Source organism: Protopterus annectens, chromosome 2.part0 (assembly GCF_019279795.1).
Source record: "Protopterus annectens isolate FY-2018-M chromosome 2.part0, PAN1.0, whole genome shotgun sequence".
In the NCBI taxonomy this organism is placed as follows: domain Eukaryota; kingdom Metazoa; phylum Chordata; order Ceratodontiformes; family Protopteridae; genus Protopterus; species Protopterus annectens.
Window position 1 is genome coordinate 472,646,582 of NC_056728.1, and position 12,225 is coordinate 472,658,806.

Genomic DNA, 12,225 nt, shown 5'->3' on the forward strand with positions numbered 1-12,225 from the left:
CTCCTGACCCATCCAAGGTAGAGACATCCACAGGTTCCACAGTTGAAGCATCTTGCTGCATACTGGACTCTGAATCAGTCTCAGTACAGGCCTGCGAATCAGAAGTAGTGGGTATCAGCGGCTGCGAAAACGCCTCACTGAGTACCGGCGAACTGGCGACTGGCTTAGAAGCAGCGTCGTCGGCAGTTTTGGACCTCGGTGGCCTGCCTCTGTCTTTATCTTTGCGTTTTTTCAAAATCTCGGTAGTCGGATGGCTAACCAATGACATTTCTGGATAATTAAACAGAGAACCGAAATATTTAGAAGAAAAATATACCGACGATGGATAGTGCACTGATTAAATAAAGCACAAAACCGACAGCAAGATACGTTGTGGTCAGGGCCTAGGCAAGGAATAGAGTACGAATGAAAATCTTTATGAGGCATTTGCTTAAAAGTTTCCCCAATGGGGTACTTCGCTTTAGTTGAAGACTTCAGTTCTGAAACTCGAAAACAAAAATTTCAGGAGTCGGCCGACTGGCACTTTCGAACTGCTTCTACTTCGAGCACTGCACGGGAAGAAAGACTGATGTGATGGCATTGGCTACATGTTTCATACCCCTGACGACCTGACGTCATGGAAGAAGGGACAGCAACTGACGCAGGACCCAAAACTTTGTTAATCAGGCTGATTGAGGGCTACTGCAAGCAGATAACCCAAATGGAATGACTGCAACACTGAAACACGAAGATCATAATAGCAACACAAAACTGTTATCTAACTGCAATGCTGGACAAAAGCCAAACTCTTCTTTGTTTATCTGACAAGAATATCACATAACAATACACTAGAATGTGCAGAAATATGGTGCACAGTATGAAAATGCAATTGCTGAAGTTTTGTCTTATTCAGGAAAGGCTAAGCAATCTCCATATATTGTGCTTGGTTATCTCACAAATGAACACAATGCATGCAGCAGCCAAATCAACATCACTGTCATCACCCATCATCATTTGCTAAACTGGTTTCCTGCTGACGGCCAAAGCAAACTGACACGATCAAACCAGGATTCCCTATTCAAGCAAGTGGAAGGAAATGATGTCATCATATCTTGGCTCTTCCCCAAGGTATCCAAGTGGGCCATGGGAGGCATCCGGGCGTCCAGACTACAGATCACCACAGCTGATTCCTCTCAATAAGGAAAGGCAGTGTTTGTACTCCAAGGTCTACCTTGCAATGATGGTCAGTCAGCCCAGCTACCGTGTGAAGGAATCTCATCTCATTCAGTGACTACCAAAATAGTTATTGAACAAATCTCCTCTATAATCACTAAGTGACTGAGAATATGAAGCCAGAATCATGGCATTCTGTTGCAGGTGCATTAAAACTATACCCTAGAAGCATAACATTTGTTTGATAAAAAAGCATTTATTATGTTTCTTCTAGTTGTAAAATTCATTTCATTATGTACAAGGATGCCCACATCTGGCCTATGTAAACAAAAACAGAATTAAAAAAATTCTTCCAAGATGCTATTGACTGTAATAAAACAATTATATTTACAATTTATACAAGTATTGACCTTCAACAAAAATACAAAAATATCATAGGAAGCCTAAAAACAGAAACATATTAGTTTAAGACACCATTGTGCTACAAAGGACAGAACAAATGCTGAACAATAAAATTAAACAAGGAGTCCCACAAACTCAGGCAAAAAAAAATTGAGGTCCGAAAGGGTCTGACATTCTTCCCTGGAATCTGGCTCTAACAAACAAAGTCTCAGGTTCTTCCATTATTTGAGTCCATTTTGGCTTTCTGTCACTGGATCAGTTAAAAATTCTTTATGTGCCAACAATGTTATCCAGAAAACAAGTCTTGAGTTCAAGTCATTGGCATCCCTAAATATCAGGAACTTCAGAAACATTTGGCCCTACTGGAATATGAAGAACAAATTCTCCATTTGTTTTATTTTATTTTTTTTCAGTATATTACTTCATACACAGTGGCCTTCTTGTCTCCAGAACCTGTGACAATATATTTGTCATCCACTGAGATATCACAGCTAAGCACTGATGACGACTCCTTAGACTGGAAAGAGAAAACAAGAGAAACATTACTAGGTCTCAGATCTAATCAGAATAACATTAGAAAAAAATATCTTATGTGACCACTTCAACCCCAGCCAATGCAAATAAACCATTTATTAAAAAAACTAAGCACTTTCGTCCACTCAAGGACTTCATCAGAACCTAATACAATTAGACATCACATGCATTTATTTTAATATATGATTAGGTAATAACATTATACGATGATTCAAATTTTTATTATTACTATATTTTCATTATTAATTTTCATCAACTTTTATGCCTTTCTTAGTGACTTTAACTTTGTAGGGACTATTACACATGAAGAGTTAAAAGAGTTTGCACCAAGGATGTAATGTGATTGGATAAATTATGTCTCAGGATGTATATAAGTCATGTGATGTCCAACTGTATTAGGTTCTGATGAATACCTTGAGCGGACAAAAGCTCTTAAATTTTCTATATGGCAGAATTACAAATGCTCTGGGAAAACACATTCATAAAAAACTAACATAACTAAATAGCAGCTGCTCTGGTGAAGTACGACCTGACCTGTCCAATCAGAGGAATATCCAAGCTTGTCATAGCAGAACATGATGCAGTTAGAAAAACATTTAGGGAAGGTCAGTTGAAGCAGTGACCATACTACCCTGCCTGGCTTGAAGGAAAGAAATGACTGATCAATTTCTATTAAGTATTTGGTGCTGTTAGCATTATAGTTTACTTGTCTATGTACAGTTTGGCGTAACAACTTACTTGGTGACCTACATTATACAAGATCCTCTCCCTTTTTTAAAGGATGTTAACAGGATGGATGCAATTTATAGAGAATTCGGAAATCACAGGTACAAAGGAAGGATTTGCTTTCAAGGATACTATGTCGTTGTGAAAGGGACGATAAGGTTCACTTCATATGTGGGTCTACACTTCACAAAGCCTTTTGGCTCTGGTTAAGTTACAAGGAAACCAGTTTCAAATAAACAGTACCAGAAGGTTGGGGAGGGGCACAAACTCAGCTTCTCTGACATAGTTCAGATCCCACCTGAAAAGATGGGGCATACTGGGGGTTAGACACTCCCTTTCAGAAACGGTTATATAAATGTGTTAGCCGAAATAGGTGGATTCAATGGGATGTAAACTGAAATAACTGACATTTGTACCTTTAAAGAACATTAGACAGGCATTGTTTACACAGCTCAGAGAGTTACTTCAAATATATGAGATGACAGAGAAGGGGTGAGAATGATTCCATTATTCTCACAACACTACGAAAACCCAGTCGATTTAGATAAACAGGACTTTCTAATGTTTAACATGCTTGCTTAGTTAAGAATATTTTGAATAAAGCATCTGCTGAGAATAGATAGCTGTGTGTACCACTCTGGTATCTTCCAGGAAATACGTCTGAGGTTCTTGAGGTTTGAATACAATGGTGTCCCTAGTCACAAAATGGCAAGTGTGCCGTAAAATGAAAGGACTACTGGCTCCTCTGTAACCATTTACAGCAATGGAATAAAAAAAAAAAACACCTTGGCCAGTCAGCAGCCATCAATAAACATTTCCCTTTTCCTGTCTTCTAGCTTTTTTTTGGCATGAAGTCCTCACATTACTTGAAACAGAATGACTTTACTGCTAGAGCCCCTGTAGACAACATCTTTAAGTAGAATGTATGTACTTGGTAATTCTTTTTTTGACACACACAGGTTATATTCTTAGATCACTCGATTCCCTTACAAATGTATAAAATCAATTGTTGAAAAGCAGTGAGCTCCTTTCTCAGTGCGTCGGCCATGGAATTCTTCCGGCTGAGTATTTACGCTGCAAAGAGTTGTAAGTTGTGGAACACCTTTCTCAGCTTCTCGGGTCAGAAGTCCTGAAATGAAATTGATGAAAGATTGCTCTAAAAGCATAACTTGAAACATCTGACATCAGCCTCTAGTCTGGCTCTAGTAAAGCACAAAAGATGTCTTAGCTCCTGGAAATGCCACTTGTAGTATTCCCTGCCTAGTGCCAGAATCAGGGGGAGGGCATGGTCCATGGGTTGTTTGTGCTGGCCTGAAGGCTTCCTCGAGTACCACTGCATTTTCTTTATTTGTAGACTGAAATTTGGAACTATAGGCTACAGGAAGCCATAAAACCCACAACCCTGAGAAAAAGTCCCTGGGCAAAAGTGGCTGTTTTTTGGAAATGGATTAGTAAACACTGGAAATACTAAACATTTAGGTTCAAGACTTTGAAGGTGCTTGCTTCAAGCAACTGCTCAGAAACAGCAAACGAAAACTTTTTCAATCTTAGATGGGTAAACCCTGGGCCCATGTATTCAAAGAAGATAAGTGGTACAGCTAAAAGGCAAAAGCCAAAAACATGTACTAGTACCATGAGTTTCTTACTCCAAATCTGAGGAACTGATGACTGTGGTCCTGTTGTCAGTGACATGTCAGCAGGCATCCCTCACATCTGAGGGGATGAAGAAGGCATAACTCATCAACAGTAGGAGGCCAGCTTGCATAGTTAGGATTGTAAACTCCATTACGGCATACATTTACTCGGGCTTAACAGGTACAGGTTAAACATTCAAATGGTCCTCTTTTTTTGTGGCAGCAAGAATCAATCTTGAGTAATGTCACTTTTCTCTCAAAGAAAATCTGTACTACTTTGCAGTCAAACACTTGCTTTGTAAAGGTTAAACAATGGCTTGGCTGGTCTTCTGCTGTACAAGGAAACCCTTAGAAATAAAGGGAACTGAACAAATTCTGTACTGCACCCTGTAACTACTTCTCTCACCCATCTGTCCAAGGTCAGGTGAAATTACTACTGTCTGTAATATGAAAATACACCCCCCACCCCGACTGCTGGAATGATATTATGGGCAGGCTGGTGCTTTAAGAATGTGATCTGCTCCTGGAACTGTGCAGTTTGAACATTCTCCCCTCCAAGAATGCCTGCTGCGTCTACTAAAACTAACTAGTTGCCAAAACTAATTAAGCTTGGTCCATCTTCTATAAACCTATACCACATCCAATGACTGTGGACAAGTGGGGTGTGAACATTTGTTTGATTAACTGCATTGGTTTCCTCCAACATTTAAGGACCTCACAAGGAAAGAGCCTCAATCAATCAATTCATTTTTATCAAGACAGGACTTTAAGTAACTGGCTCTTTATGTTTTCTATGAAAATTGGATATACAGACTGCCATATCTTTTGGATTCAGTTTGTGTGGTACAAAACCCAGTGCAAGAATACACAATGTCATAAACATACCTTCTCAAATGCTTAATAACCCTGCCAATGAGAGACAGAGGGTTTAATAGTTTTCTTTCCTTCAGGAAAACATCATCAGTTCCCTATTTGTCATATGTATTGGATAACTGATGTCCCTAACTCTGTGGGTGGCCAGTGTATACATTTTCCTTTCAATCCTGCCCAGGATTTGTGCTTTCACATTTCATTTGGTAATACATTAAGGCATAGTACCTTGTTGGGTCCCACAGCAGCCTCCATGAAAATTATAGCAGTGTCTACTGTGCATTTCTATACTGGCACTGATGCTGCTCCAGAACCCAAGAGAATCTGTTTTTTTTTTGGGGGGGGGGGGGGTCCAAAGTCTGGCAGTCAGGTTCTAGTTAAACTACATTAAGAAATCATTGAAGGTTTTAGTTACTACATGAATGACCATGGTTCTGAAATCTTGAGGTCTATTTTTCAGGGGGCAAGACCTTCCTCCCTCCCCCCTCAACGCACGCACATTTAGGTTACGAGTATCCACAAAGGGACATTCTCCTGCAGAATGACTCACAAAAAGCTGCCCTCAACATCAATGGCATAAGCCAGGGAACAAAAGAATCTGGTTAAGTAAAAGGCTAGCCTACCTTGTTAGAGGAATTAAATGGAGAAAACATACACTTCGGCTTTTTTTTCCCTGAACTTCAGAAGCAGATTGGTTTATACTAATAGAAAGTAAAGGTGCAGAACAGTGCGCCACCAAAAAATGTATTCTGTTAATTTTCCAAAGTAAAAAAAATTGGGAGGAGGGGCACTTTTGGTTGGCCTTCCATCTTGGGGGAGGACACTTTGCTTAGTGCTACCATTCCCGGTCAGTGAAGATGAGGAGGTGTACAGCACTCACCACAACAGATTGGGGACATACCAGCAAACATCTTTTGGTTCTACAGTATTCTATGACTGTGTCACTGCCTGTCCTGTGCACAGAGGTGAGATTAGGTATATGGCATAAAATAAAAAGTTCTCTCCTTGGCAGCAGCAGCATGCCCTTGCCCCCTGGGACACCTCAATCACTTCTTCAGTCCTAAGCATGGTACCAGGTCTGGGGGAACAGCTCATTGTAGATATCAGAAAGTGAGGAGGGGCACAAGGTGCAGTTTATGGTCAATCTGTGGGGGAGGTGGGGAGAGGGGAACCAAAATATTTAATCAAAAAAAGTTGAAATCCCTTGTTACTAGTATCTGCTCAATCAACGTGTGAGTAACAGATGTCAAATCATCTGCTGCCCTTTCACAAACAACAACGGCAAGGTTGTCTTTGAAGTCCTAAGGTCAGCCGCCTGATTACAAACAGCTTAATTCAGCCTCACCTGGCAGTTAAACCTTCACCAAAGACAAATTTAGCAAAGTCTGCACTGCAATGCATACAACATATTGTTGAATGTCCGGTACAAGTGTCTGACACTTCACACCTGTGTAATTAGTTTGGAGAGATGACTTTCAGCAGAACAGTTAATTCACACATGGCCTATGGCAAGAATAAAGTCTTGATTCCAAGACTAACTCTGTCTCTATAAAAAACAGTGTACTGATCTTCGTTTATCATTGCTTGAAGCTCAGAGATCCTCCCGGGCAAGTCAAAAGCCACCAAAATGTTTTACCAGTGCAAAAACTTAAATGACACTGAGAAGGCTAGCTCAAAAAGGGGCCAGAGTTATCTTTTCCAGCAAAAATAATAAGGTTCTAAATCAATCTTCAGGTGTTTTTATGACAATATTCTCTTAAGGAACAGCTTCACTGTAGAATGGGCCAAAACAGGAGCCCAACAGACACAAGCAAAGAAGGAGGCACAAGAGAAAACATTAGAAAAGATCTCCACAAGGTGCTTCAAAAAAAATCAGGCTCTGTTTTAGTGGGAAGTATGTCCCTTGGCTCACGTCATACGACGAATCTCTACCACTTTACCATATATTACTTCTGGCTACTAGGCCTTCCTGCCTATTAAAGGATGTGCAACACCTCCTCTAAGAATCGGGCCTAGAAGGAGATGAGGCTGTGGCATCCAATACTGCTACAATCAGGCTCTTAAAATTCAGATGAATAAGTAACCATTCGAACAGAGTCAGAACAGTAAGTCTGTGGGAGACGCATAGGTCCCTCTTTGGAGGGGTGAACAAGTAGTAAGAATCAAGTGTGCCGTGGTCACAAACGGGCCACAAGAATGAGCCACATGAAACACAGCTCACCAAAAGAACTCCAATAATCTTACCAAAACTTTCAAAAATCAACAAGACTGAAGTCCACAGAGCTGCAATAAAACGTAACTTTTGCTTCCTCTAATAAAAAGAAACTAATGTTGCAGCACAACTGCCTTCCACATATCTAAATACAAAAAACAGCATCTACTAAATAAACATGTGAGAAACGTGAAATGATGAAAAAGTGATGAGTTTAAAGTAGTCACAAAACAAAGAACCATAAAGAGAAATACCTGAAAATATAAACTGTTACAATAAATATTTCAAATTTATTTCATTATTCTCCATTTGGAAAAAAAAAATTTAATAAAAAAAAAATGTGCTTCAACAGGTAACAATCTTTGCTGGATATCTAGTTGCAAATGTGCATCTGGAAAGCCTACAGAACTAGAAAAATGTTAAATCCCTTGGTTTAGTATCACGACTGTGTGTCTAAAATACTGAATGGCAGCACTCATCTCAGAATGGTTCCATATATCCTTAAGTTCCAAAGTAATGATCCCGACCTGTTTAGAGGTCTGCCCAGCATAACATATGAACTCTTCAGGGCATACACTATACCTACCTGATAATTCCCAATACCCAGAGGGTAAATCACCTGGCCACCAACATACTGAGTGATGTCATTCCAGTGGGAACAGAATAAACACCCCTTACACACTGCATTTTCAAGATCAGTGACCTGGGGAACAAACATCAGTGAACTAACCAGTCCGTTAGGGATGGACAGTTATGGAAAGATATTTTAGGACATGCCTTCAAAAGACCTTTCAATTCTGTGTAACTCTAAGATATCCCGCTGGCATTTTAATATCCTACACACCCCCTAAACAATTGGGACAAACCTGGTCACAAAATATATATCTTCCTTAACTTATTCCCTTATAATATGCTTATTAAGGGTCACTTTACAGGTTGAAATATGTTCCAGACTACAGAAAAACTGCCTATCGAATACAAGCTGTTTATCCCCACTACTGCATCATCAAAATGTAGGACACATGACTCAGAATCAGGAATTAATTGGATAATTGTTAAACATACAATACATACATACACACAGGCTTTTTATACTAAAAAATACAGCTCCACTGAAATAGCTAAAGCAAGAGTTACATATTTTAGAAAAAGGAGGCCTGCTTTATGTGATAAGAGTATAATTACAGCAAAATGAAAGTGGTAAACAAAACCTTTGTACATGATCTTTAAATTCTGCCCATAGCAGGATGAAATAAAGATCTAAAAAATACGTCACACAAGTATTCACAGCTGTGAATGCTGTGGTTGCAAGAACAAGGAATGATGAAATAACTGCATATTGCAGAAAATCGTTCTTATATATAGACTCTGCTGGGGTTCGATGCTTGCTCTGATCATTTAGGATGGAAGTGAACACATTGCTAATAAAAGAATAATAAATCAAGATTGTGCACAGAATTTAAAACACCTAAGTCTACTTGCAAATTAAGGATGGTAACCATAGAAGATCAAAAGAAAATGCAGACTAGTACATCAGGTAAGCAGGGAGGGACAATAGTATTGGGACCCCAAACTGACACAGCAATCTGACTTAAACAAAACCAAACAAAGGAGGAGGCACAGACAACAACCTGCTACTGCACCTATCATAATGTTAGTTATATCAAGACCAGGCTGTAAAATGCCTGAAAGTATGGTTCAGCCATTCCAACAAACAAATGGACCAAAGCATGAAGGTCTGCTATGCAGGACTAAGAGAGTATATCCAAAGAAGAGGCTGTTACGTCCTGCACCAAACCCAAAGGAGGAACATGGAGGCCATGGATGGTACAAGTACTCCCAAAGGCCTTTGCAGCTCATCTAAAAAAAGATGCAGGCAATGCTCTGATGATTCAGGAATGCTGTAAGAATTACACCTGGGTCCACCAAACTAACCTCAGTGTTGCCCCAGCAGTGTCAAACACAACAGTCAGTCATTACCTCTTCTGTAAGAGATTCTGAACATAGAGTTTGTAAAGAAGGCAGGTTCAACTAAATCACCATGAAAGTAAGAAAAGGAAACATTAAATGTCTTGTGGAAGGGAATTTCTACAGATGCCTCAAGATTAAAAGAGCAGTGTCTGGACTGTAGCACATGGATACAGCCTGTGTGACGCACAACTCTAATCAACAAAATCTCCATAGTCGAACAGCTTGGCACTGAATTATGTAACTATACAAACCGATACCTGCAGTTCCATAAGGGTGAACTGATGATGTAAATTTTCAAACAAGTGTTGCAGAATGACCAGGTTTTTAATTTTGAGTCAATACTTATCACACCGTTCATACCTAGGGAAATAGTGTTTCCTTCTTTTCACTGTGAAATGTACTCTCATTGCTTTTAAAGCTGACAACTCATTTCTAACATACTACCTTTTGAAAAATACTTCAGCCATCCTTAATGATACCCAAACGGATGAGTGAAACACTCAACAATTACCTGGAATATACTTGCTCCATAGGGGGTCCTCCAGGCATTAAGAAGGTTATCCTTTCCAGTACTTACAAACCATTTACCTGCAAAACAGAAGTAAAACTAGAAGTGAAAACATGCACACCATGAATGAAACATTTACAGTGGACTAAGAGACACTTATTGAAACGAGTACTAAGAGTGCAGTAGGAATAATGCATTACAGCTCTTCTGCAACCTACATCCAAATTCCTGAAGCTAGCAGTTCGTAAACTTTAACTTGGTACTTTATTGAGTTTTATTAATCAAGCCTGCGCTCATGTGAAATCAGTAGGAATAATTTGCAGAACAGCTCTAGGTGCTAGCTGACACAACAGCAGCAGTCTTACTAAGAAGAAACATACAAGGTTCATACGTGTGTACTAAGCTAATGGCCCTGGAGCCTTTACAAACCTAGCCCATAGGATTACCCTGGCATTGTGCCACCCGACCTTAGTTTCCAGTACCTCTGTTAAGTAGAGCTACTGGAGTGATCCCCGGGGTAAGTTTTCTATTTCCATCCACTCATCAAGATTTCTCTTGATGAGGGCCCAGTGAGATGCTCTGTTTGACATGCACGGGAAGTCTATTCCATAGCATGGGCAGTCTCTGGGTTATAAACCTGTCCTTCCAGCAAGCTCTACTGATTGTGGTAATGAAGTTGAGGTCTCTACAGCGTGTAGTGCGGAGGGATTGAGATTTCTTTAGATGTCGCATTTCTAACAGAGCTGGGTCAGACATAGCTTTGTAAGTTAAGCAGAGATCGCCTCTAAGTAGGTGATATGAGAAAAAGAATAGTTGGGGTTTTCTGAGTCTGTCCATATAGGACAAGTGTTTAAGGCCTAGGATCCACTTTGTGAAGTACTTTTGCGGCCTCTCCAGTTGTTACAGGTGTCTAGTGAGGTACATGCAAAATGGGGCATTGTACTCGACTGGCCTAATGAGGGAAGAGTAGAGGGAGACAATGACCTCTTTCTTCCTGGATGCAAAACCCTTAGTAATGAGAGGTGCCACACAGAAGGACTTTCTGACCACAATGGCAATGTGGTGGTCAAAAGAGAGGTTGCTGTCAACCTGTGTTCCCAGATCTCTTATAACGCCTTCTGTGTTCAGTGGATAACCATTAATGTGGTAATTCAGGAAAACCAGGTTTTTCCCAAAGGGGATGATGACATATTTTTTGGCATTGAGCTTAAGGCCATGGTTCTGACATCAGTCATTGGTCTCAGTGAGGCCTTTCTGTAGGATGTTAGCATCGCTTGGGGAGTTAATAATAGCTCCCAACTTGCAATTGTCTGCGAACTTTGTCAGCCAGAGTCCCTTCATGTTGGCCTGGACTTCAAAGAAGTAGATACAAAACAGGAGAGGACCCAGGACCGAACCCTGTGGGTCTCCACTCGTGACTGGTCAGCAGTCTGACTTCAGCTACTTTCACACTGTGGGTCCTATCTGTGAGCCAGTTTGTAACCCACCTAGTGATATATGGGTTGACGCCTAGCTTAGTCAGTTTTTGTATGATTCCTGAGAGGGTAATTGTATCAAAGGCCATGGCCAGATCAAGGTAGGCTGTATAAACCATCTTGCCTTCATCCACAGCTCTGGTGACTGACTCAAAGAAGTTGGCCAGTTTGAGCAGGCATCCTCCACAAAACCAAACTGTGTGGGATCCAGAGTTTGGAGCTCCTTATATCCTTGTTCATTAGGTCCATGATGATGCATTCCATAGCTTTGCATATCAGACTCGTCAGGCTAATGGGGCAATAGCTCCCAGAGTCTGCAGTCACTCCTCTTTTGTGGAGAGGGACAACTGTAGCAGTGCTCCACTCGGTAGGGACAAAGCCTGATGTGAGGCTGCGATTGAACAGGGAACACAGGTAAGGTGTCAGTTCATTCTGTAGTTCATGTAGAACACAGCCAGGGATATGGTCCCACAGAAGCTGCATTCTTGGCCTTGGACAGTGCTGTTTTAACCTGTGCAGCAGTAATACTGGGTGCCTGGCAATCTACTGGTATTGTGATTCGTCCTTTGGGGAGAGAGAGAGGGGTAGTTGGCACTGAATCTGTCGGCCAGTATATTGGCAATATCTGTTGGCTTGGTATAGGAGGTACCATTGTGTAGTAGCTCAGAGCAAATCTGGGTATTGCCATGGAGATTCTTTACATAACTATAGAAGGCCTTGTGGTTGTCTTTACTTTCTGCT

At 40.6% G+C, this 12,225-nt stretch overlaps 1 protein-coding gene across 5 annotated transcripts in view; it reads right to left on the reverse strand.

Moving 5' to 3' along the window:
* Positions 1 to 1,388: 1,388 nt before the first annotated feature.
* TLE1 (TLE family member 1, transcriptional corepressor) overlaps positions 1,389 to 12,225 on the reverse strand; it is a 592,599-nt gene continuing 581,762 nt past the window's right edge. For all 5 annotated transcript variants that reach the window (XM_044060888.1, XM_044060886.1, XM_044060887.1 and 2 more), the window contains 2 exons: positions 10,013 to 10,089; positions 1,389 to 2,071 (listed from right to left, as the gene is read on the reverse strand). In XM_044060888.1, the coding sequence (XP_043916823.1) occupies positions 1,964 to 2,071; positions 10,013 to 10,089 (185 nt within the window). In that variant the 3' untranslated portion in view covers positions 1,389 to 1,963. The remainder of the gene's footprint in view (positions 2,072 to 10,012; positions 10,090 to 12,225) is intronic.